Genomic DNA, 26,304 nt, shown 5'->3' on the forward strand with positions numbered 1-26,304 from the left:
GTACACGGGTGTTTTCGCCCCCATCGAAATGCGGCCGCCGTGGCCGGGATTCGATCCCGCGACCTCGTGCTCAGCAGCCTAACACCATAGCCACTGAGCAACCACAGGCGGTAATATTTCATTTTTTATATTTTTGTAATGCTGCTCGGTGATATGCGGGTGCATTGCGGCTGCAGTGTCGGCTTTCATTCCATTGTGTTATTGTGCGGCTCCCTTTGCACAAGGCGCAGTTTACTCGCTTTTCAAGCGGCATGTATCTTTGGTGTGTATTTTTGCGCATATAGCTTTCCATGAGTATGTCTTGGGAAACACAGACGGGAAAACATATGTAATCTTCCTGCCCCCTGACGCCCCCCCCCCTTGCCGCTTTAAAGAAGGAAAACATATCTGCCCCATCTTGTGCCCTGTACTGAGATTTACGCAAGGTATTCTTATAGAAAAAAAAGCAAATCTGCAGTGCCACATTCCATTTATGTTCCATTCCATTTATGGGTAACAGAAGGCGGAGTAATTGGCACGAGTTCTTATATTGCGGTCCTACCTCGGGCTCCGAAGAGACTTGTAGAAACATTATATATGCTAATCTTTGGCCCGCATGCCGTGTGAAAATTTTGTCCAATCCATGGTTAACAACCCCTCCCCCCCCCTCCTCAAAAAAAAAAGAAAGGAAAAGCAGTGCGGTAGCCTAGTCAGTGGCTATATAGTGGATATGGCGTTGCGCTGCTAAATTCTAGCTCACGGGTTCAAATCGGGTCGCGGAATTTTATGGCAACAAATTTGAAAAACACTCGTGTACTCGTGTTTAGGTGCATGGTAAAGAACCGCAAGTGGTGAGAACTGAACAGGGTGCTTCATAATGACATCGCCAGGCTTAAAACGCCAGAATATTTTTAAGAAACTACAAAGAAAAAGGAGGTAGCTGCGTCCTTCGGCTTTTTTCTGGGGTGTAAACGCAAGAAAATATCCTCGAGCTTGATTTCTAAGAAAACCATGTCGCACCTATGTTATATTTCATAATGCCTAAATTTATTGCCATTCCAAACTGTAAGTCAGATCAACTAACTAGCTTCTTAATTATAAACTGCTGCTTTCAGTTATCCGGTGCACTATCATAAGAAGAATAATGAAGCATATAAATGAACGGCATGCCTTACACACACATATAACATTTGTACATCTGCTGTTGTCGTTGAATAAGATGAGTGTGGTACCACATTGGGCACCAAGTTTTAACTGGTCGCAGAGATGGTGATACCTTAAAAAAAAGTTTTTTTGCCTGAATCAAGTTAGCAGATATACGGGATGCCTCGAAACAGGGCGTTTATATTGAATGACAGCTGCGACTTTGCTCGGCAGAATAGCACCCGTGCGTTAATTCTCTCAGGAACTGGTGCGCCTATGCGCAACAGCCACGACTCTCCAGCTGCAGAATCATTCGTAATAGGGTTCCTCACTTGCATTGGCTACTCACCTTTGAGATTTCAACAGAGATGTTATGCGTTACGTTCGAATGGAAACGGCTATTCGATAAATTTTAATAGTGAATCCTGAAGTCGAATACAATCTGAGTAGCAAACACCAATCGATTAGGCTGTATATGTTCTTAATGCTGGCACAGTCAAGCCATGGTGAGTACATTGGTAAAGACTTCCATGTCTCCCCGATTCATTCCGAGTACATATGTAATATATTTTGCCTAGCACTGTTGTTAATACTAACGTCCAATAATTGCCTTGATTCCGTTTCTCGGAACGTTTCTTGATTCACCTGGGTTTGGTGCTGCTTTCAAAAGAAACAAGCTCATTCCGCTATGGTGTTTTCACTTCTTCGGTCAGTGCATTTCGAATATTTGACAATTGTTCTCTCACATGCATGCCCTTTATGTGCGATATATATATACATATATATATATATATATATATATATATATATATATGTATATATATATATATATATATATATATATATATATATATATCTATATGCCTTTCGATTTACTTAAACCAACCGATGTCATCTGCATCTCCTTCACGCCATGCAGTTGACAAACATTGTGTATTTCCCTTGTAATGGGCTGTAGTTCAGATGGTAGCCCCTGTTCGTAACCGAGACGGAAGGTCACGCAGAGCAGGAACAGCTGGTTGCCCGAACGGCTCACACTCGTGCTAAGTACTGTCGATCCGACTGGCCCACTGGTTGCACTGGAGGCATGATACAGACGATCTGGCTGGCCTTGTTCTTGTGCTCTTCTTCTTCATTACAATTACCCCCGGTGCAAACGCGGAGCCATCCTGGCGACTTATGACGTGGAGAGGAGCGGGTAGTAGAATTGTTTCAGGCGGCAAAAGTGAACAACATCCTGTCAACGGCGGCACTTGTCAGATGTCGGTGTAAGCGGCTCTATGACATAGTTGACCAGAGAGGTGCGTTTGGCGATGCGGTATGGTCTATCACACTGCGAGAGAAGTTTTGTCGAAAGTGCAGGCGTGGTAGAAGGCACGGACAACAAGACAAGTGTGCCGGTAGCGAAGTTAGGATTCGTAGCGTCGCCATCACGATTCGCTTTTTGTCATTGCTGGTTGGCGGAGGTGAACTTTCGGGCTAATTGACGGCATTCTTCAGCATATCGGGGGACGGCTGAAACGGTAGCACACTCTTACGTGTCTGGTGTATAAGGCAAAACTGTATCGATGGTATGGGAAGGATCGCGACCGTAGAGAAGAAAGTATGGAGAAAATCCTGTAGTAACAGCGTATTGCATACTTTGGTACTTTGTGTAACCGTATTATATGCGTGCGTGACAAATGGGAGAATGTTGTACCAGTTTGTATGCTCCGATGAAACGTACATGGCGATCATATCACCAAGGGTGCGATTGAAACGCTCCGTAAGGCCGTTAGTTTGAGGATGATACGCCGTGGTGGTCCGGTGAACTATGCCGCATTGAGCAAGCAGAGCTTGAACCACCTGCGACAGATACAGACGGCCTCTATCACTCAGCAGCTCCCGAGGTGGGCCATGACGAAGAATGAAACAATGGAGCAGAAAGGATGCAACGTCACTGGCGGTCGCTGCAGGTAGAGCAGTGGTTTTAGCATAGCGTGTAAGGTGATCAGCTGCGACAATAATCCATCGTTTTCCAGCGGATGTTAAGGGTAGCGGCCCGCACAGGTCAATTCCCCACACGGTCGAAGGCACGAGCAGGGCACGGAAGCGGCTGTAATAAACCGTGCACCGGATGAGGCGGAGATTTGCGGCGTTGGCATTGCGGGCACGAGCGGACAAACTTTTGGACAAAAGTAAACATTCCTTGCCAGTAGTAACGTTGCCGCAGGCGCTCATACGTCTTCAAAACTCCTGCGTGTGCACATCGTGGGTCAGTATGGAGAGACGTGTACATGTCGGAACGCAATGTCCTAGGGATAACCAGGAGCCACTTGCGACCATAGGGCTGGTAGTTGCGTCGATACAAGAGGTTATCCCGCACAGCAAAATGGACAGCCATGCGACGCAGGGAGCGGGAGATGGCAGATGCAGGCGAGCCAGAAAGGAGATCCAAAAGAGAGGCCACCCAAGAATCCTTGCTCTGTTCTGATGCGAATGTGTCGATGTCGACCGAGGATACCGCCTTAATGGTGCAGAGGGAGGCCGTGTCGGCTGGCAGCGGAGAGCGGGACAGAGCGTCAGCGTAGGTGTGCTTGCGACCTGAGCGGTATAAGAGGATGTTGACATGGGTGTAAATGCAGAAAACTTCCCTTTTAACACCTAAAGGGTGTTAAAATATTTAGAGTGTACGCCGTGTAGTGCAAATACGAAAAACTGAACTAACGACGATGCTTTGAATTACCGATGTTGAATGTTAATTGAAGCCGCTGAGTTCTTGAGGCCGTTACCAGTGGAACGAACTCTCAGGGTTTCGCCAGTTCGGAGGCAATAATTTTAGAAGTGTGCGAGCAAAGACATGGGCGTTACAGTTACAGTTGTGCCTTAACGCATAAAAGCACGTTATGGTAAAAAAGTGTGGAAGAACTGCAATTTCTTGCGGCATGTTTCATGGTGCGTGTCTCCTAATTGATTTCATTCTGTTGGTTATTTACAAGAAGACACGTCTTGCAAGATCACCAGCTGCAGTTCGTAAAATGCTATATGTACCATAAAGTAATTTAATTCAGAAGTAGTGATTATTTTACGTGGTCGAATATGTGTTTCGGTTTATCGTGCACATAATGTCCGCCTCTCTGAATAATTTCGCTCAAGAACCACATATATGTTACCTGCCACAGATAATTTTTAAACACAGAAAACATTAAATATGTTCACCCCGTGTAACGTTTGTGAGCTCACTATACGCATGCTTACATTTTATCTCAACAGGCTTGTACGCAGAGTTTTAACACAGTCTTCGCAACGCACCCTTGAATTTATGCACCAGTGGATCACAACAATTCTTTATGCGCTTTACATTTTTGATTCGAGATGAAGCTACCAAAAGAATGCCACAATGCGGCTTCATGTTTCGCACGACGCAAAACTGAAAAATGATAAATAAAACTTGTAGTGTTAATATTGCCTAAAAACGCAGCATCCATATTGAAGGTGTATGCAGGTTTTTAGCAAGGACTGCTGTAAAACTAATGTAAATGACTTTATTGAATCACGTATGCACACAGGTACACATGAGAGGGTGACGCAGAAAAACAGGAATGAGTCGGGAATAGTACCGACATTGCGGTCCAAAATTTTTGTTTGCTAATTGGGGCGGCAAATAGCGCTTTCCATCTTGGTGTTGTGATCCCCTTAAAACAACACTTGCATGCAAGTTCGAGAACGCCTCGAGTGTCTGGGAAAAAGTTCCTTGGGAAAGTTCCGAAATCGTGATGCGGCCGCTTTCCGCCATGTTTAGCAGTGTTATCAAAATACTCAGTCTCAACGGGTTCTTATAGATAATATTGGGAGGCATGTTAGGCGCAAACTGTGTAAAAGATTACCTTATTACAGTTAACTGGACGTCATGCAAACTACTAACCCTCGTTTTCTACCCATTTTCATGTCAGTTCCGAGGTGCATCCGGTGTCGCATTGTTCATATTTTGTAACAATAGAATGCAGGGTATGGTTAAACTATATGCACACTTGAAGATGTCTGGCCTAATTACTCATTGTTATATTTCATGTTTGCAAGGACCTATGAGCGCTATGAGTGTGCTATGCGAACAGCGAAGTTGTGGAGCAGTCCTGGGAGAAATAGAATTATTGCCGAGATAGGTGTAGTCAACTCTGTAGTCAGTGTGCGTGCGGAAGTTTATTCTATGTAGATAATTTGCAACCTCAGTAAAATAGAGAGAGAAAATATTTATCCGGACCATCGAGGTGGTTGCTCTTGAGCAAGAAAGTTTGTAAGAAAGCGCTCGAAAGGGTTGTGCGGCCGATTTACTCATTTCTCACTGTCCAAGGGAATTGGGTGTGACACAAAGTTTACATTCGTTGCATTTGGTAGCTATGAAAGGGTAAAGTGTTCGGAAAGATAAAATTTGTGACTTAATTACGTACGTTGGAAATACTATTTAAAATGTTTATTTTAATTGAAGTTGAGCTGAACAAAAGACGTTTGCTGCTTAAGGCTTTGGGATGTACACTTTTCTATTTTCTTCTTTTTTAATTCTTTTAGCGATGACATTCTTTGGTAAGTATAACTATGGTTAATTTTGATGTGCTAATTAACACTGAAACCAAAAACATTTTCTTGTTTCAATCTTCTCGCAGAATCTAGCTTTTCTGTATTCCTTAAGGAGCCGCTTTGCTTAAATACATCAATGTCTAGCCTTGTGTATTGCATGGTTTACCGTGTAATCGTCTACACAGCTGTCTCATAAGATATATGCAAATTCAGTGTAAGGTTCGTTACAGTGCAACACAGCACACGCATAAAAGGAAGGTAAAAAATGACGACACGGCGCTGTGCCGTCATTACTGATGCCATTTATAACTTTCTTTCTGACATATTCATTTTTTTTTCTTTTTGACATCATAACTAATATCATTTATAAACACGCCAGACAATTGTAAAGATAAATTGCTGATGCTTACAATATAAAGATTAGGTATATCTATCAACGAACCGTGTATCGTTCTTCATGACCAAGAAAATCGTTACCTATGTCAATTTTATTCATGGTAAGTTGGTCGCCGTTGCTTCGATGTATCTCTGTGTCTCGTGCATGTCGTGGTTATGAACTGGTACCGAAATTCAGGGTGTCCTACATAACTTGAGCCAGAGTTTTCAAATAAAGGCACTCCGGACGCGAGTTGAACCAAACGCATAATGTTGCCGCTGGCCTAGAGTTACTCAGGCTATATGTTTTTTTTTATTTTCCCCTTAACTAACGGATTACTTCTGTTTAATTAATCAACTTTTCAAGTATTGGCTACAGACCCCAAGTTTGAAACGCAAAGTCATAGAGCACTAGGGTGGTTGCTTGGGCTAGTTGGTAATTCATGATCAAAAATAACGTACAGCGCAAAGGACAAGGACAGCGATAGACGACATACACAGCGCTGTGTATGTCGTCTATCGCTGTCCTTGTCCTTTGCGCTGTACATTATTTTTGATCGTAGAGCACCTTGAGAAACTTCTCTAAGTTGTTTCCAACACGATAATCCTACGTGGGTCTTTTTTTCCGCGTTCCAAAGAAAGCCCACAAAATATGAAAAAAAAAATGGCTGTGGCTTAGCTAAGGTTAAGCCCAGGATGCGAAGCATACTAGCCTGTATTTTAGTTGTTGAACCACTGTTTAGCCTGGTGAACTGCTGTTGCTTGGCTATATTTGGTTCGGCTAGACGAAGAAACAACTCATGCGTTACTCTGCTTCGCCTTCAAGAGTGGAACGTGACAGCGTTCCCGTCGACCCGCCAAGGGGTGTAAGACAATGGGCTACGGCGCAGCGACTACGCGCCCTGCATTGGACGCGGTGAGCGTCGAGCAACGCAGCGTTCGGCGCGGCAACGAAATGTGCGCCTGAGCAAGCGACGCACGCCTGAGCCTTAGAAACAGCTCGTTTCTAAGGCGACACCGCATTCACTAGAGGCGCTTTTGTACCGCTTTGAAGCATCGTACTCGTGGCTCAGTGGTAGCGTCTCCATCTCACACTCCGGAGGCCCTGGTTCGATTCCCACCCAGCCCATCTTGCAAGAGTTGAGCCAAAGTCACCTAGAAAATCAGTCTCTGTAGCACGCCGCAACCTTCGCTTCTCATTCGAACGAGCAGCTCTGCCTCCAGGAGGCATCTCACCTCGTGAGTGTCTAGCAGAGGTAAGCGCAGCTGCGTATATACCGCCGCGACGCCGCGAGCGACGGCGCGAGTTGGAGCCCCGTTTCTCCTCTGTCATGACGTCATGGTGTCACGTGGTATTGAAGGCGACACCGCCGCGCCTGAGGAACTGGGTTGAGCTCTCGTAATATGCTTCGCATAAAAGTACCACGTGATGGGGCGCTTGCGCACTGTTATTGTGCTGCTCTCAAGCGTGCGATGGATAAACAAGGTCAGCTGCAGTGAGACTGGCGCGCGACAGGGCGTCATGCTTAGTGTAGGTATATGGGCATGCGGCTCTTATCGCATGACAGTGCAAATGCGTGATCCCGGCTGAACGTTGCCGCAGTGCTAAAACGTCTAAGGCCACGACAAAGAAAAGATGAAAGACGCACTTCTGCTCGAAAGAAGGACAGGGCGAAGGCCGTGGCAGTGATGGAAAGCGATGATGGCTGCTAGAACTTTGCCTTTGTACACAAATGACTTTCTAGTAGTCTTCGAATTGAACGCTGTTGCTACAACTTCAAACCTTGGGGCTCGATTAAGAGCGAATAAATCACATGAAGACAAGCTAACTCATGGTAAAAAAAAAAAACATTGGCTATATTCAAGGAAGGTTACGCCTGTCTTCCTCAGAACATGACTGTTTTTGCACTGGCCCCGTCTGCTCTCCTTCTCACACAAATGGTATCTTCGACTGGTCGCCTGTATGACCCGAAGCAGAGTCGGGTAGATCGGTCGTTTTCCGAGCTCAAAGGTAGAGGAGAAGTGCGCAAGCCGAACGTGCGACTCGCTCTCGGAGGTGGATATTGCTGTTGCGAAACCACGTGACTACTGCCAACGTCCGATGTTTCGCCTACCCAAAGCTCCCGGCGGTGCAGGAAGAACTGGCGGACGTGCCGGCATGACGAACGTTCGTCGAAACGCCAGCATGCAGTGGCCTAGGCTGCCAAGGTTACGGTGGGCCGTCGCCAACAGCAGCGACGCGGCACCGCGATGACGTTTCAATCTCGATGACTGCTCCGACGACAGGGCTCGGAGCGCCTCAGAGCGCTCCAAGATAGAGGAGAGCAATCGAGAAGAACCAGCCGAATGCAGGGCGCGCAACCTCTTTCAACCAGCCGAAGACAACGCCGCTCGCCAGAGCGCTCCAGAGTGCTCAGAAACCACCAGCCGAAGATACCATTACTGTTTACCAGTCGTTCTTTTTTGATCTCGCACCCCGCACGCGCACAGCTTCGTGGTTGCAGTATTGCGTGGCCGCGTCTGCGTTCACACTTGTGCACCGTGACTTGTGCGCGCGTCCCTGAGAGAGTGCGGCCGCGGGATATTTCAGCTTACCGGATGTAGATCATGACTTATGTACCTCGTTTGAACCAATCCCAGCGAACTGCAATATATCCAGTGCTCCTCAGGCGCCCGTATCCCTCCACAGCAACGCTACATGGCTGTGATCAACGTTGAGCAGCAGATATCACGTACTCCAATGAGGAAAGGACGGATATGATTTTGGCTCGAAGTGCCTTATGTGGACATAGCAGGCTCCCAGTTGAGCTATTTCAACGCTGGCACCCAAGTACGCGTCCGAACTCAATGGCGATGTTGCGTGCCCATGAAACGCTGAGGCCGACGGGGACCTTCACGAAGATACGAGATAAAACTCCAATCCTGAGCGATTACGTGGAGACAGATATTCTTTCAAAGTTTTCTTGGGACGCACATGCAAGTGTTCGTAGTATGGGGGCTGAATTTCGAGTGTCAAAGTTGTTCTAAAACTCTACTTAGTAGCCTCACAACACAGACTCCATTTTGTTTATCGCACTTCTTCTATATTCTCATTTCTCCCCCTGCCTCTTGTTTCGTTTCAACTTCTATTTGCCGGTCATCATGGGATTGCTTCTTTCCCTCAGCATTGTATGCATCCCTCCCGGGATGATACTTGATTATATTCCCAATAGCGGCGGATTCTATGGTGTCATTGGGACCAATGTACCATATTGTCTTTAAGTTCCCTGCTTGACTGGCTGTCTTGATCACACGACATGGTCCGTTATAGGCCGCGTTCTGGCTTGGCCATCTTTTTACCAGTACGAAGTCGCCGACATCGAGTGTTGGTAACTTTGTCTTTTGCCTCTTATCGAAATTTCTCTTCATTCTTTCACGATTCCTTGATCTACTATCTTCAGCTCTTGCGGCATCTGTGAGCATTATACTCTTGTCAATGCCGACGCTTATATCCGCAGGCAGATAACGTGGTCTCCCAGTTGCAGCGAATAGAGGAGTGCATCCCTGGCCATTTGCATACGAGCGGTTATGGTGGGCTACTGCCACTTCCAGATAACATTCCAACCACCTGGGAATGCTGGATGCATTCCAATGTATTGTTTGATGTCCGTGGTAGCCCTTTCAGCTAGCCCATTTGTGTGCGGGATGATAGGGTGCAGTGAACCGTAACTTGATGTTAAGCTTTTCAGCCCATTCCTGTAGCTGACGATTTCGGAAAGCAGGTCCATTGTCGCAGACGATGACTTTTAAACTGTCAAACATTTTGCTGTTCAAAAATGACATTACGCTGTTGGCATCTTCTTCACCAGGTCTTGCTGCAATCATCATGGTGCATTCATCAATGCACAACAGGAGCGCTTGTGTCTTAGCTCTTTCAGACTTTTTTCGTATTTTCGTGAAGTCTAGATGAATAAGCTCAAATGACGTGTTAGAATATTGTGGTATTGCAATTTTTTGAGTCGGTTGTTTAAATTTTACTTTGATAATCGGGCATTTATGACATAATAAAACATAGTGTTTTTTTTCTTGCTTCATACGAGGCCACGAGAACCTTTTTGTCAGTTTCATGTAGGTTCTCCAAAGGCCACCATGGCTTCCTGATTCGGGCTTACCCTGGTACAGTCCTAATAATCTTGGAACCAAGGAAGTAGGAACGGCAACTCGCCCATTGTTAGTACGTTGCAAAATGTCGGTTCCTTCCCATATTCTTGCAACATTTGCCTCTTCAAGATTGTCTGGAAGCATAATGGCTAATCGCGACATTGCATCTGCGTCCTTTGAGGAAGCTCCAGGACGATGAGCTAATTCAAAATTAAATTGCTGCAGTTCATCCACCCAATGGGCTATCTTTCCTTTCAGTTCGGCCATCTTCAATATGTACGTTAGTGCTTCATGGTCTGTGTATAGCTTGAACTTTCCACCTTCCAAATATGAATGGAAGTAGCGGACGGCTTTTAAAGCGGCGAGAGCTTCTTTTCCTGTTTTGGTACAGTTCAATTCAGTTTTGCTAAATGTGTAACTGTAGTATCGAACTACAGGAAGCTGTTAGTATGGTGGTCGTCATGAGTCTCTCTCACATAATACTGTTCCCGTTCCATGGTGAGAAGCATCGGTATTCAATTCGAAGGGCAACGCAAAGACTGGTAAGCACAAGACAAGATCAGAATAAATTATTCGGACCAATTCTCGGTAGCCTTATCTCATTCTTCTGTCCAAGAAAAGGGAACATCCTTCTGAGTCAGTTTTGTCAGACAGCGACTTTTGAGAGCATAATCTTGAATGAATGCTCTGAAATGGCCCGCCAAGCCTAGTAACACGCGAAGTGAGTGTACATCGTGTGGCTTTACTATTTTAGGTATGTGAGCTACCGATTCTTCTTTCGTATTCTTCGTTGTTCTGTCCAAAACTCTGCCTATAAATGTAACCTTACTTTTGAAAAACTCACTCTTCTTAAAATTAACTTTTAGCTTAGCATCAGATAACACGGCCAGAATATGACCCAGGTGTTCCTCATGCAACTTTTCACTTTTAGAGTAGACGATAATGTCGTCCACGTAAGCATTGCAGAAGCTTCCAATGTAGGGATTCAAAACAGTGTACATCATCTTTTTAAATCAACTTGTGCGTTTTTTCATCCAAAAGGAAGGCGATTATATTCGTATACGCCAAATGAATTCGTAAATGCTGTGTATTGCTTGGTGTCTTCTGGCAGTGGCACCTGCCAGAAGCCATTGCACAAGTCTATGCAAGAAAAACAGGTACAGCCTCCAGTTTCATCGATGATGGTGGCAATCCTTGGCACTGGAAAAGGAATCAACAGGGTTTGGTTATTTACTGCTCTGTAAACCATACATAGCCGCCAGCTGCCGTCTTGCTTTGGAGCAATGGCGATAGGTGAAGCGAAGGGAGACACCGACGGGCGAATTACATTAGCATCTAACATCTTTTGTAGCTCTTCTTTTAGCCACGCCTTCTTTTCTCTTGTCAAGTTGTACGACTTTTTTCTCACAACTGTTTTGTCGGACAGTTGAAATGGCGCTTCGAACTTTGTTTTTATCGGTGGATATCCTCCCAAGCATACCAGTCCGGGGTAGATTTGAGGAAGTACACTGTCTTTCTTCAGCATCCGTAGGTGGCCTTCTTTTTGTCCCGAATCGGTTTGGTCAGCCTCTTGATGAACAGGAACCGTATCGACCCAATAAACATTTAGTCTCAACAACTTCATGTCCGGACGAGACAGGAGAAAGTCGTACTGCACAGTGTCTAAACCTAATGCAACCACTTCTGTCTCTTAAGATCGGTACTTTACTTTCAGGCGTGCCCACTCACAATACTCTTTCTTGCTTCCATCATACTCACGCAAAAGAACCGATCTCCCTCGGAGATCATCTTGCGGGTTTTTGTTGCTTTTTTTAAGATGGATACAGAAGCTCCGCTTTCTATAAGTGCTCTTGTATGTTGTCCAATAACCTCAATTTCTGTACGTAGTAAACTCGTAGAAATAAAATAAAGTCTCATTTTTGTCATAGGGTGAGACTGAGAACCCTCATTTATTAGTTTTTTTTTCAATCTAAACAAACTGCGTTCCTCAGGCAATGACTCTCTTTCCGCGGCATGCAACGACCTATGGTGACTTCCCTCTTGGTAACCGTTCTGTGGTAACCGTTGATGAAACTCTCCGTTTCTGTATGGTTCTGCCCCTCAGACATCACAATGCGGCGTTGTCGGTCTCTCCATCCAATGACAGGTGATCTCTTGACATGACTCCAGCAAAGCCTGCATAGTTTTTGGTGCTGCAGCTTGAATTTGTCGTTGCGATCCCCGAGGTAGGCCATGCATTATGAGCGTTATCACGGATTTCACTGGAAGTTCCGGCTTTGCAAGTTGAAGTAGTCGACGCTAGTCGACAGTCGGAGCCTGGTCCATTATTTACTGATGTTCTAAAAATGCAAGCCATATCTTCGCTGAGGTGGCCGTTAAATAAAAAATATAAAAGTTTTCGAGCGTTCTCGTTCTCCTTCAATACCGGTGTCGACATTCGTGCATACGTTTTCTACCGTACACCTCATGCTAGCATCCCGAGGCATTGAAATCTCGCTGGTTTGTCAAGCTGGTTTACGCTGTGTTCAAAGGAGTTCACTGTATCTCGGATGAGGCGGCCCTTAAATATATGGCTGCGAACAGCTCGAGAGATGTTTTCGCAACCTGTACACACATTTGGGGACATGACTTTTTGGCGTAAATGTAGTCTTGATATCTGCATTCCGGTAGCTACCGAAATAGTGTGAAAATAAAGTTTTACAGCCAGATAATAAGTTTCCTTCCACTTTCCTTACTAGTGCAGAGGTTAACACGAAGCGTCCTTCGATTTGGCAGCGTTGGTAGAAGGCACTGCATCATCCTCTCGTCCATTGGAAGTGACGGCGAGCAAAAGACGATGGGCAGAGAAGGGCTTTCCATTCGCGGAAAACATAAAGTATCTAATTTCGCTGACAAAGATGTGGTCGAATACGGCATCTGGACTGCCAGTGAGTACCATTTCAGAGAAGCCAGCTCGACGCCAGACGCCTCCCTCATGGATTCCGGAAACCAGGGCCAGTATCCACAAAACATTCGTACGCTAAATGCTATCTTACCAGCCAATAGTGATATAGGACATAATGTTAGCGAAGGTGATCAGCCAATGAAAAACAGCCGTTACGAACGAAAAGTTTTGTGAATTCAGTTCCAAGTGTTTTGGGGCTTTGAGCGGTCGAAGTAGAAGTAACCGCAGGCTGCGAGTGCCATGTGGCGTTCGCGAATGTTGTCGTGAGAGTGCATTAACCCGTTCTTTGTCTAAGCTATCAGGTACACGGGCATCAGTCGCCACACCATCTTCTTGGTCGCTCTGGGGCCAAGTATGCTGCGGCGAAGGCCATGTCTTGCCTGTTGTTTGTCACGTGGCCTATGGAGAGGTCTGTGCCACCGCTGTGCACAGGCATATCCTTAAGGTGGGCCGATAGGTGTAGCATGGTGCTTTGAATTGGGAAATGGCCCACGGGAACCTTTCCACCCGCAAGGTGACAAGAACCCATTAATAGAGGATAGCTGAGAGATTCACTCAAGCGTAGCAAATTGCTACTGAAGAAACCCATAGGGCTTCCTCGAAAGAAAAACCCTCGTTGTTGAAGAAAATGGGGGAAGGCAATAGGCAATAGTTTGAAGTAATAGTTCTGCGGAAACCCGTAGGGTGGGGAGAAGTACTTTTGTATCTCCTTTGCTTGGAGGTGTTGATGAATTCGACTTTGCCCTGCCATCTGCTAGACACCCAGTTAGCTCAGATGGTAGATCGGCTACCCCTGAAAGGCGGTGGTCCCGGGTTCGAGTCCCTGACGAGGGCCACTTTTTCTTCAACTGCGAGGGTTTTTCTTTCGAGGAACCCCAATGGGTTTCCTTTGTAGCAATTTAGTACGTTGGGTGGATGTCCCATTTTCTCTTTATTAATGATGAATGCTTTTTAGAACTGTTTAAAGGACCTCTAAAGAATTATATAAGATTCTGTCACCTACCTGTGATTTATTTCATGCTTCTGACAGGAACAACCGAAACAGGTAAGCCAGCTACAACTTTTCCCACAATGCTTCCACGTTCCGTAAACAGCCCAAGGATTCTCTTTGAGGTTCAGTTCATGGCAAGGAAAGCATGACGTATTCGCCTATTTGAAAACCGCACGAAATCAGACACGAAAACATAGGCACGTCAGAAACTTAAGAATTTCATTCTGATTTATGGTTGACGCCTGAATTTTACCGTTTACCTGTTTCTACAGCATGAACATAAGTTTTTTGGCGCTAACTTACTGCTCGCCAGATGCAGGGCTCGGTATTAGTTTGCCACCCTTATTGGTAGTATTTTGAAAATACAGACGAATGTTGCTAAGATAAAGCCGCACGCGAGTAAGGTTACACGCAAGTAAGGTTACACTGTAAACACATTATAGGAAGGAATGTGGAACTTCGGTAGAACTTACGAAAGCAAATTATTCGTGCCCGCTGCTGACGTTGCTAGCAGCAACTGAGAAGAGCTTCCGTGGCCTTCTATGATACCGTTCAATCACTTTTGCTTTCTGATTCTGCAAAGTGGCAAAGGATGACAAAACGTAATTTTTGACTCAGTCAGGTGTGTGGAGGTAACAAATGGCTTGCGTTTTCAATGGCTCATTTTATAAACATATTCTCACGCGAGAGCATCGCGTGCCCCGTGACGAGAAAACGCGGCGGTGCCGGCGTGGCCACCATTCAATCGCACCAAAAATGGCGGATGGCGAAGCGTAAGAACTCGCCAAAAATCATCGGACAGACGCTAAACGTCTCAGGCGGTTTGCTGCAAACAAAAAAATCAATTGCCTTGAAAAGAAAATTCGGTACATTTCGATCTTGGTAGGAATCGAATCCGCGCCTCTGCTGTGTGGAACGTCCGCGCTTCCCTGACACCACAGGGGCTTGACGGTTCTGGTCGATCAAGGTGTCCCTAGTGGGCGCATCGCTGGGCCCGTGCCGGCACAGCCAATGGGCGAAGTGCGTTGCCACTCAACGGTAGTTTGAGTGATCGGCTCCTCACGGGCAAGCGGGCGCTTTCAGATGCTCTGCACGTTATGATTTGGCCTTACCGATGCGGCAGTTCCAACACAGGGGAAAACCTGCGTTCTAACTGCGTTTTGAGTTCACGAAAGAGGCTATATTGCTTTCGGACTTCGGCGCGAAGGAAGCATTAGGTGCATCTGCCGATTTTAAAAATTTTAGTGGCAATGTGCTCAGCCTTAGTTCTGCAGAGAAGAAATGTAAATATTATGCAGCAGCAAGATATCTTTCGTATCTAAACGAATTAGCAATTCAGCGTCATATTTAACGTTTTCCTTAATAAAGCATAAATGAAATATTTAAAAATGACAGACGTAAAGCTTTCAACCAATAAAGGCACCACCAATGGCGGCACACAATGAATTCTGTTTCACATTTCCTTGCACAAAGGAAATCAAGAGCGAACGACAGAGCCACACACCATCCCGGCGGTGCGGTGAGATGGAAGTGAATTACATGCCACTATATTTTCAGTCAAGTTTAATTGTGCTATACGTTCTACGTACCTAATTCCATTACGTCAAGACTTCAGCTACTTGCGTTGTATCTATAAATAATCACAAAGGCACCATAAAGTTCACCATCTAAGATTTCCTTTTTCCACAAATTATTAATATTTTTGTGCAAATTTGCCACCCTGATTCTAAAAAAAAATACATTGTACACTCTGTAATAGAGCACAACACTACTTTATTAGGGAGTAAAATACTTGAAATCACATTATTGCCCTCTAGACCCGTCGTCGCAGCACACAGTAAGTATGCATATTGCTGGTCATTCGTATGGCGCTGATAATTGCTTGGGCACTGCTCACAGTGTAGCTTTGTAGAGCGACAATTATTTTTGTCGCAAAGAATGGAACTCTGTGTAATCCCACGAGCAGCATGGCGGGCAAGGAAGATACGCTGAACACTTATAAAGTGTTGCTTGCATTTCTAAGCGGAATTTCGGCCACAAATGCAAAAGGTGTTGTACCTGTCCGCAACGCACCTAAGTGAACAGATTAGGATGTGGAGTAGGGCAATGTGGGTGCCTATTCGTAACTAAGCGTTATACTTCCTACTAATGCTACTTGCAGCAGCGAAAATATTTTTATATGTACTTTTGTGTCTTGTGTGATGAAAAAGAAGATTTGTTTCTGGGGTATAGATGGGAACCTTGGTGTTTTGTGGCGTGGGTAATCCAAAATGCTTTAGATCCTTACACTACAGCGTCACTTATTGTGGAGTGGCAGGACGTTAAAATTCTTCACTCGATGATTTTACAGATTTTGTGGCTCAATATACGAATACAAAATGTGGTGCAAAACCTGTGTGCTGTTCCGCGTTAAGGCTTTCATTTACGAACAGGGAATATTATTAGGCACACGCACTGTCTTACAGTTGATGTCGATTGTCGGTTTTCTCGCACACCAATGTATTTGTCGCTGAGACAAGAAATAGTTGTCGTGCAACCATAGGAAAGTTTCTTCGCGGTGAACACCATGTGGCCATATGTAACATTCACAATCAAATATCAAGTTCAAATATCAAAATATCAGTTGTAATGTAGAAGTAAAAGCGCAATTCTCAATTTCGCCTATGAAACGGCAATAGGAAACTACTTTGTGGTCAGCATACCCAAGAGTTGTACTCCTGTAGTATTCACTTCTATATAGTGCTGTTCTTTCACTGCTACGAAGATATTCGTCCTATACTAATACCGGCAACAAGTTTGTACTCCTTGTTTCTCCGACATTTGGTACTAGCTTAAAAAGAGAATGTGTTAATATCTCAAATTATAGAGGCTAAAAAGAACGTTTCTCAAATATAATTATAACCACTTTGTGAATTGTATGAGTCAAGCTTTTTCCAAGGCTGCATACAAGTGAAGAAAACAGCAGTGAAATATTTTGGTCCTCTAAAATTGCTCCCTTCTTATAGTGCATCACCACACACGCCTTGATAAATAGCAGCTGCGTACAGATGGTGCATTTTTAGTGCCATTTACTGACTGAAATTTCATCATATATAATCAGACGTTTCCGCGTATGTAGACAATCAACATCATCGCAGCAGGGCACCGCAATAATAGATAAACAAAGACCACGTGGTCTATCGTGAAGCCGTAATATTTTCATGAGACAACGGGATATTGCATCACATGTGAGTTCGTTTCATATAAATCCATTTAGAGTTTGGTTTTAGGTTCTCTGGTGCTCTGCTCTCCTATTAGGTATGCGCACTGCAGCTTAACATCTGCAGGGTAGCTCCCTTTTTTGCGCAGTGCTTCATGCCTGAACTAGTCAACAGTGAACTTTCCAGCTTACATAAGCTGTGAACACTAACGTAGTGCAGAAATAAAGAATTGCATCAGAAAGCGATGGTGCTGCGACGTACGATCTGCTTGAAGTATTCGAAGGACACCACACGCCATTGGTTTGCCCTCACAGATACGTTGCAGCACGGTAATGTTCACTAAGATAAGCGTAGTCACCACCTGATGGACATTGGCTGAGCAGCGCACAGCGTAAATGGCGCTTGAAGTCATCTGCTAGCTACGTATTTAAATGTGCACATAATGTGTGCATATCCTGGAGATGGAGCTTGTTCTGTTGTTACAGCGCAGTGCTGTTGGTTTGCTTTTTCTTCGATGTAGAGAAGGGGTTTGACATGTACTGCATTCTTTACTATGAAAAAAAAATACTAGAAACTGCACGTCGGGCCGTCATATCAACGCAGTCATCGCGAGCCTATCGCGTAAAAACGTGCGAGCAATGTGGACGAGAAAACAGAAAAGGTCAACCTTTCTGGTATATGTGCTTATATGCAGAGAAATTCGGGGATATAAAGCTGATGCAATGTTGCATATTTATGTAATATTTTTCATTGCTTTCACTATTTCCTTCGTTCCTTTGTGAGACATTGCGCATGTGTCACGTTTGCGTTCTATTTTATTCATAATAAGTATTTTCGTTCGGTTTATTTGCTCGCATGTGCATTGACTTTTCTCGCAGCGACTTTGACTGACATCTCTTTTTTTAGCATTGAGTTAGGTAGGCCGATCACAACGATAGTGCAACATATGGTACAAAGTGGCTAATTTTTGAATATATTGACATTAATTACACACGCACTGATAATTTTACTTTCTGAGTGGTGATTCTGGCTTCTTGACTCCTTAAGACGTACATTTTTATGCTTTAGAGATAGCTAAACCGATGCTGCACCAAATCTGCGTAAGGTGAGCAAGGAAAGCCATGCCTTCAAGATACATTAGGGGCAGCAACTGTTATTGCGATAAAAAGTCTCACCAGCTCGCATATACAGACTCCAAACAAGCACGATCCAGCCCTTAGTGCGAAATCACGAAGTTAATGAAAATTTTAAGACATTTTACCTGTTTTCTTTGAAATTGTGATCGAATCAACTCATAGCTGAGAAGACAGGGCTCGCTAAGCAAATTTAAGTTTACATGACTCCCTCATGGAAATTACAAAATGAGAGGCAATATCTTCACCATTACTACAATATGTTGTACCATTAAATAAATGCATTTTTGCTAGGTAGAGTGTTAATCTCCCTTTCCGAAATGAAGGATAAGTCTGAGGTCTGCAGTGAATTTTAAAGAATATTCCACCGCAGGCTGCGTCAACCAGCACAGGCAGCTTTACGTTTCCGACATCGGGAACGGAGACAACGACGCTGGTTTCGCGGCCGACTGGCCTCCGGACGTCAGAATCGGTCGCCACCCGCGTCGTGGTGCCTTACGAAAGGGAACGGGATAGACGCGAAAGGTGAGATGCCACAGTGGCTACGAATGTAGCAGCTCTAGTGAGCAGGAGGCCTACAGCTGTTGCATCAAGTTCGACATAACGCTACAGCTTACTGCACCAACAATATATGTGCAAGGAAAATGAGGGGTGTTGTGAACCACAAGTGCTACTGATGTAGCCTGCGTTGAGTTCCAATGGGGAGGAGTTACAAACAAACACACTTAACTGAGAATGCGTAGAAACACTAATCTTTTAGGAATGCATTAGAACCTGTGCTCGGCTTATTGTTGAAAATGTACCATGAATTGCAAAAAAGCAGTGAACTCGACTTTAACCACAGGAGCCACACGTGTCCATTGAAAATATTGCCATCGGAATACGTAGACTTTGGAGCCATTGTGACGCGAAGAAACAACTGACGTGCGCAATTGTGTAGTTTTTGGCGAATGATCTGCCTGGTGACGCGCGCACGACTTATCTTTAACAATGTTGCTTGTAATGTGTTGAATGGCTTCATACGTGAATGACAACGCTATAAAAACCCATCCGACTCAGCATGGCAGGCAGGTAAAAAGGTTGGCAGCCAAGTCAGAAGCAACTAGTCTGAATCTGATGATGACTTCCATTTCAGTAATTAGTGTCTTAATATATACAATGTTAAACGCCCCCGAAATGTAAGGATAACAATGACATCAGCAATTTGTCTTATTGAAGGAAATGATCACCTAAAAATGCACTCATAGGGTTACGGGACAAACACAAGTGCAAACGCCAGATGTTCATTGGCAGGAAGGGTCCGTGCGCGCATTTACCAGACAATCCTGCAATTCAAGAGCTGACAGTAGGTCTTGTTCTTGTCTCCTCTTTTAGTGTTCAATTCTCACTCCAGCGTCAATTACGCTTAGCATTTATGCAAGGCCAACTATACCTACAGTAGGTCCTTCCTAGTAAGTCGTTTTAAAGCTGTGCATTTTATGACAGATCAGACCACCTTGTTAGAGTGCGCTGATCATTCTCATGCAGCCTACTTTAGGCAATCACAGACAAGTTGGAGGGGAGGTAGCGATTGAAATATATCGTGAAAGTGCTTTGACAAAAGTTATTTTGGCTTGGTATTCAATTGTCAGATACGAGGCGACAAGCATCGCCAGGTTTCTTCATCATCATGATCATCACCTCAGAAGTACAGTTGGAAAGAATCAGCACGCAATTCTGAATGCTAAATTTAAAACTGCCAGGGAGACCTCTTGACAAAAAGTTGTGTAGGGCTGAGTGCATGAGGCAGAAGACAATGACGGGTTGCGAATAAAAAAATAATAAAACAGAGCATCAATAAATCTTATCAATAATATTAAAATGAACAATCCATAAATATAAAAAATCTATGTCGAGAGTAAACATAGGGTAAAAAATCTTCACATACACTTTGTCGTTACTGCGCGATACTTCTGAAAACGTTTGCATTTTTGCTTCAGAGCACTGATCCACTTTCGTCGCCGCTTTTGTCAAGCAAACATCGTCACCTCATGATGTCTGAGAATCAGCCTTACTTTACCATTCACACGTTGTGAGAATCCTTCTGTACGCAAGCAATTGCAGCATTTTTCCAGCAATCCCGAATCCAAACGTTACCAAGATAAAATAAACTGACGAAAAAGGGCCTTATATTTCTGAATATTTTCCATTTGACCCATATATTTCCAGTACCAGCGAAGGTATTCTATTACTTTATGAAAAAAGCGCTTTCAATTTCTTTCTGCCCTTGCTTCTGCCACAGCTTGAATGCACGGTTTATTTTGTGGTATTAAAATATTCCTGTGAAGTTGAAGCAAATAGCTAAGTACGATTTCTGGACGGCAGGAAAACAAAACAGAAATATCAAAAATACTAAAAGAAAGATAGAAATAGGAAACGTTGCAGGACCTAGCCTAGATGATGACACTTTTGCTGTAAAACGTCGTCGCTTTACTTTCCTGTTGCATTCGGCTAACATTCATCAGACGGACATGATTCTGTCCAGACTATATAATTTAGTCCAGACTTGATTCCAGACTATATAATTTTACATTGACAATGATATTGACATTGTTTGTTTCGCAATATGCGTTTATAGAAAACACAGACAAAAGACCAGGACCGGAGAAAAGGTGGCTTATCTGCAGCTTGACGTGGGCTCAGGCCTTGATTTTAGTGAGCAGAAGACATTCAGGGAAGAAGAAGGAACTACATGGCTTAGTATACATAGCAAAACGTATGAAAACAAGGTATACCAACCTGCATCCTCATGTATGTACAGCTTTCAGGGTATGCATTGAAGCTCGACACATCTAAATTAAAGCTTAGAATAGCTATATGTCAGACTTAGCGGTGAAGCATAGGTAAACAACTATAACTGCATACGTCAAAAATGGAAATGCTATAATAATGCAAATACTAAAAAAGAAAGCTTCGAGCACATGATTAGAGCTAGGGACCCCCCAATGACGAGAACAGCATGCCAAAAAGCATTAGGAGAGCCGACTTATACTATAGTATTTGAACTCTGGCGTAGTTAAGTCTCATCAGGGACAATAGAGGAAAACGCGTCCTCATCCAGGGTAGTGAAGTGTCTAGGCAAATGCACAGTCAGGGAAACGTCAGTCGCCACATAACTCACTCAACTCACGCACACCTGCGACGCTTGGGCAAATGCGAAAAAAAAAAATGGACGCCAGTGGTCCTTCTTTGCCAGCATTTCCAGATGATCCCATGGGATCACTTAACCGGATAGCGATAATTTCTCGGCTTTTTGCCCTTTTATCTGAAGAATTGTCCCTCCTATTTTAGCCTGCCGGCCCCTTTTAGTCTTTAGGGAACCGGTCTTTCGGGAGCCCTTAGAACGCTCGAGAAGGAGCAAGTGCAGACGCCATTAGTAAATAAAATACCTAACACGACGTTTCTTTGCACCACAGCAGAAATAAGAAACACGTGTTTATGTCACGGATTCCAAAGATAAAAAGCGAAGGCAAAATTGAGTGTTGTCGGAAGGCTGGAGTTTAATAAGCCAGCAGCGTCAAAAGCAGTACTTTCTTCTAAGGGTATGTTACTTGCTCTAAATATTGCACGCACTCTTTGCCACTATGCGTAAGAAGCGCTCAAACATGCCTAGAGAAAGGAATTTCCACTTAAGAAACTTTTGGCAAATGTAGACTGCAACTCTTCAACAGCCACTTCATTGTGCGTGCCCTTTGCTTCATGTACCAGGTGACCCACTCAATCGTATACCTAGCAACGGAGGAGCCCGCTGGCTTTCCACCTTCCGCCAGACTGCCTGTTTTAGTTCGGCCTCGTATTCCCCTCTCTTCCGGGCCGCTTGCCCGCGCTGATTTGTGCACGTTATCTTTACACTCGGTCAGGCTGCAAGTTAGCACGGGAAGTCGAGGCAGTGCGGTCGTAGTTGAAGGTCCTTCCAGGGTGCAAGAAGCCTCTCTGGCGAGCCGCGCTGATTGTCGCGCTTTATTCTAGGGTTTTGTGGTTCCGTTTTTGGTGTAAGCAGCAGAATTCAGCTTGTGACATTGCAAGAAACGAAAATAACACATGTCGTGTCGTTGTAGTTATGGCAGAACAAAAAAGAAACGCTACAGAGACCCTGACAGTTGTTTGCTAATATGTAAGGATTCCTTGCTTCGGCTGCTACCTCAATAATGCTTAATCATTTAACTAGAATAATCAGGGCCACGCATTGCTACCACTCATCTATTACACTTTTAAAATAAATACATGTATTGACTTGGCCAAATATGCGTTTAGTTTGCAGATATAAGGCATCACACCATGGACAGATCTTGCTGTGGTATTCGTGAAAGCGCGCGTATGCATTAAATGTGTGTGCTGCATCGTACTCTGCTTGTGAACACCCAGCTGCCGCACCTTTAGGCACAGCCTTAGGCAGCGGGAGCCGTGATGCCAATGTGGCGTCGGGAGTCGTGCTCGCCCGGAGGCCCGGGTTCGATTCCCACCCAGAGCCGATTATACACTATTTTGTTTACAAAGCCATCAATTTACTTTTTTCTATAAGAACCTCTCTCAGATACGTGTTTAAGTGCGAGCAATTTTTGGCGTAGTTTTATCCTTTCCACTGTCACCCACTTTTGGCACTATGGCTGGATCACGCCGGGTTTTTCTTCCTCATGTGAGAGACGTAATGCTTTCGCTATATAATTGCACTGTTTTCGTCCAATTCCAACACCGCTCGCTTCGCAGGTGGCGCCATGCACAGATCGGCATTGATCACAGCGCTCGCGCTGTCGTAGTCCGCGAGACAGTGAGCGCTTCGGGTGAATACGCCACCGCCATCAAGTAAACGGAGCGTTCAAATCATAACACATTTCACAATGCCGATGATATATGGTCAGGCGATGTGTTTCACTATCATCTGGAGTTTCAACCCCAGGCAACAAGCGTCAACGCCCTAGAGTCGTTGAGGCGAAGTCGATGGATCCCATCGTGACTGCCAGGAGTGGCTGCAAAGCATATTTGCGCGTTCTCGCAACGTACGTAGGAGCAAAGCGCGTAGTGTCAGCCACTAGATATTCCAAACAGGATGGAGAGATTGAATGGAACGGAAGGTGTGATAATGTTACATGGAAAATATTCATGTAGAACGAGAAAAGCCGTTATATATGTGAAATACTCGGCTGCAGCAATGTTACATTCCGTTTGTAGATTTGGAAACAAAGACAACGCGCTACACTCATTAATCTGAAGTACCATGGCTAGTCGTGAGAGCGAAAAGGTTATGAGGATAAGTGCAATTTGCAGAGCCGAGACAACTGTTTATTTATTTTATTAGTGAAACAAAAAAAATACGCAACCAGAACACGTGCACTGTACGTGCGTGGGCCTGCGGAATAGCATGTTCCTCAAGGCATGGTTGTAAACGAGGACTGAGGTTATGAGAAGGAATGTTGTTAACGAGTAAAAATGTCACGTAAAGAAACTGCTGAAGCTGAATGGAGTCTAACGGAATTTCCTCAGCAGAGCAGTCCGATGCTTCTGCCATCCCATCAGGGGATGACCCAAGTTGTGAGCTTTTCGGCAAAAAAGCTACGCTTTAAATTTCTAACGAATACAAAGGAATGCTTGAGCGAAACAACGAGCAGCAGGAGGCATTATATGAAAACACTGGAAGGCAGGAGAGGGAAGCAGGTTGGCTGATGTAGTTAAGACGAATCAGAGAGGATTCTAAGGCCTTGCGATGCTCAGCTGTACGAGATAACTACTGGAATTTAAAAAAAGCTAAGAGTGGTCATTAAAGGGAGCATACAGGAGAAAGGACGGTGTGTACCAACAAAGCTAAATATGTACGATCACGAGAGGGTGATAGTGGCATAACCGTGCTATAGTACGCACAAAAACGCTAAAATTGCAGTCCATGACAAAGAGGAGCGCGTTGTCTGCTGGTAGAACGTCATTTGCCGGGTCCAGCACTCCATTTGTTGTTAAAGGGCAATTATATGCTTGAAAATGGTGCCAACATACATTCACTAAGTGATTTTTTTGGCGGCTGCCTCTCCATCACATCGTTATTTAACGCCACAAGAAGGAATTAGTGCAAGCGCTTTAGGTTACAAAGCGGGAACACTTGGTGGGTGGGTTATTACTGTACGAGCTTCCACGTGTATGGCGGTCAATAAAGTTAGAAATTCTGCGCTGAGAAAATTTCACTCTTTGTGCCTGCACTAGATATATTCTATGGGAGGAAATATCTTTGACGAAAGTATTCCTTTTGACCTACTAGAGGTAACGGCCCCGTGCCACACAATATCCGGCTACGCGTGTTCAGCATCCACCGTTCTTTCGGCAAAAATCATGGCAGACCAAGCAAACCCAACTCTGCATACCCAATCACTCAGGCCTTCCATGCAGCTGAAAGAAGTCACTTAACGAATTCAATTTCAAAATGTAAAATACGCCATAATAATGGTAAAGTACGACTTACACCCAACCTACAGACCCAATGGTGTCTATATATACGACAAAACTTATTTCTATATTTTATATATACGACAAAGCTTATTTCTGCTACGCGGAAGCTCAAACACAAGCCATTTTACATCTTTTGTACCATTCGTATAGCGCCATGGCCTCCGAAATTTCGGTGCGCCGCCAAGCGCAAATCTCAAAGACAACAAGATGGCACGCCCGCTTCATTGTAAAACCTTCAGATGACGCTCGCCTTCGCGGCGAAGCATAAACGCTGATGTAAGGGATTTCGGGAATGGAGCTAAATTATCCGATTAGATGACCTGCATGCCCACATACAGGAGTTAGATGGCTGTACCGACAAGAACGGGAAGTAAATGCTAGACCTTTGTGAGCAACATAACCCCGTTATCGTGAATACAGGGCCTAAGTGTGAAGGGCAGATCACGTGGGAGGTGGAAAACAGGAAATGAACCATTGATTACTCTCTGATGACAGAAGCAATTCTTGATAACTACATCGAAATGAGGAGTTTTTTTTCGAAATGGGTCAAATCCACGTAAACAGAAGTTGAGAAAAAAGGAAAAATTTGTTACCGGATCTAAATGCAACGCCATCACAGCTGTTATATGATATGCTTTACATGTCAGCTAGGGCAAGTTTACGGCCACAAGTAATGAAAAATTATGCGGCAGATAGGCCCAATATTAGGGTGAGAACGTTGGATTTGGCTCGTATTGAATTGAAACGCTGTATTTTAGGTGGTATTGCTATGAAAACTTTATTAAAATGGGCTTTCCATAATGGCATCATGTAATATTGAAAGAAAGGCTATAATAACATTGGCAGCAGGGCACTGCTGTGCTTCAAGAATAATAGAACTATATATGAAGAGCAGGTGCGTCTTCTTGGCAGCATAAGCAGCTCTCTTCGAACTGTTCTGCAGGATCATTTCCTTGGGCACGCCTGAAGAGACTAACGAAGTACGCAAGTTCTTGATTGTCTTGCCAGGAATTTCCGAAATGCTTCACAAGAAGGCTGGTCACATCTCTGACTTTCATTTCGTTGACGTGGTGTGCGTACAGTGCACATTTTATGGGTGATTGTGCAAGGGACCTTCCCCTCTTTAGCACCGACACGAAATTTGACACAGAAACTTTATAGTTAGGCTCTGCTCTAATTTGAGGACTCCTACCAGCTGCATTTCTTTGAATGTAGAAGACCTTCGTTTCGCTTATCTTGAACGGCAAGCTGGATGTCGACTTTATCACCGCCGTGCAGTAGGCCTTCCAGTCGTATGCATGCCAATGTTTTCCAAGCTCTAACACAGTGCCGCGATTTGAAAAAATCCTGTGGTAGCTTCGTGGATTCAGGATT

General features: G+C 44.4%; 1 protein-coding gene across 1 annotated transcript in view; it reads left to right on the plus strand.

The window, feature by feature from the left end:
- Positions 1–26,304, plus strand: part of LOC139050073 (uncharacterized) — a 286,318-nt gene that overhangs the window by 24,653 nt on the left and 235,361 nt on the right. The window contains exons 5-8 of the mRNA XM_070526266.1: positions 5,668–5,682; positions 14,166–14,180; positions 15,944–15,963; positions 18,833–18,984. Coding sequence (XP_070382367.1) covers positions 5,668–5,682; positions 14,166–14,180; positions 15,944–15,963; positions 18,833–18,984 — 202 coding nt within the window. The remainder of the gene's footprint in view (positions 1–5,667; positions 5,683–14,165; positions 14,181–15,943; positions 15,964–18,832; positions 18,985–26,304) is intronic.

This window comes from Dermacentor albipictus, chromosome 9 (assembly GCF_038994185.2).
Source record: "Dermacentor albipictus isolate Rhodes 1998 colony chromosome 9, USDA_Dalb.pri_finalv2, whole genome shotgun sequence".
In the NCBI taxonomy this organism is placed as follows: domain Eukaryota; kingdom Metazoa; phylum Arthropoda; class Arachnida; order Ixodida; family Ixodidae; genus Dermacentor; species Dermacentor albipictus.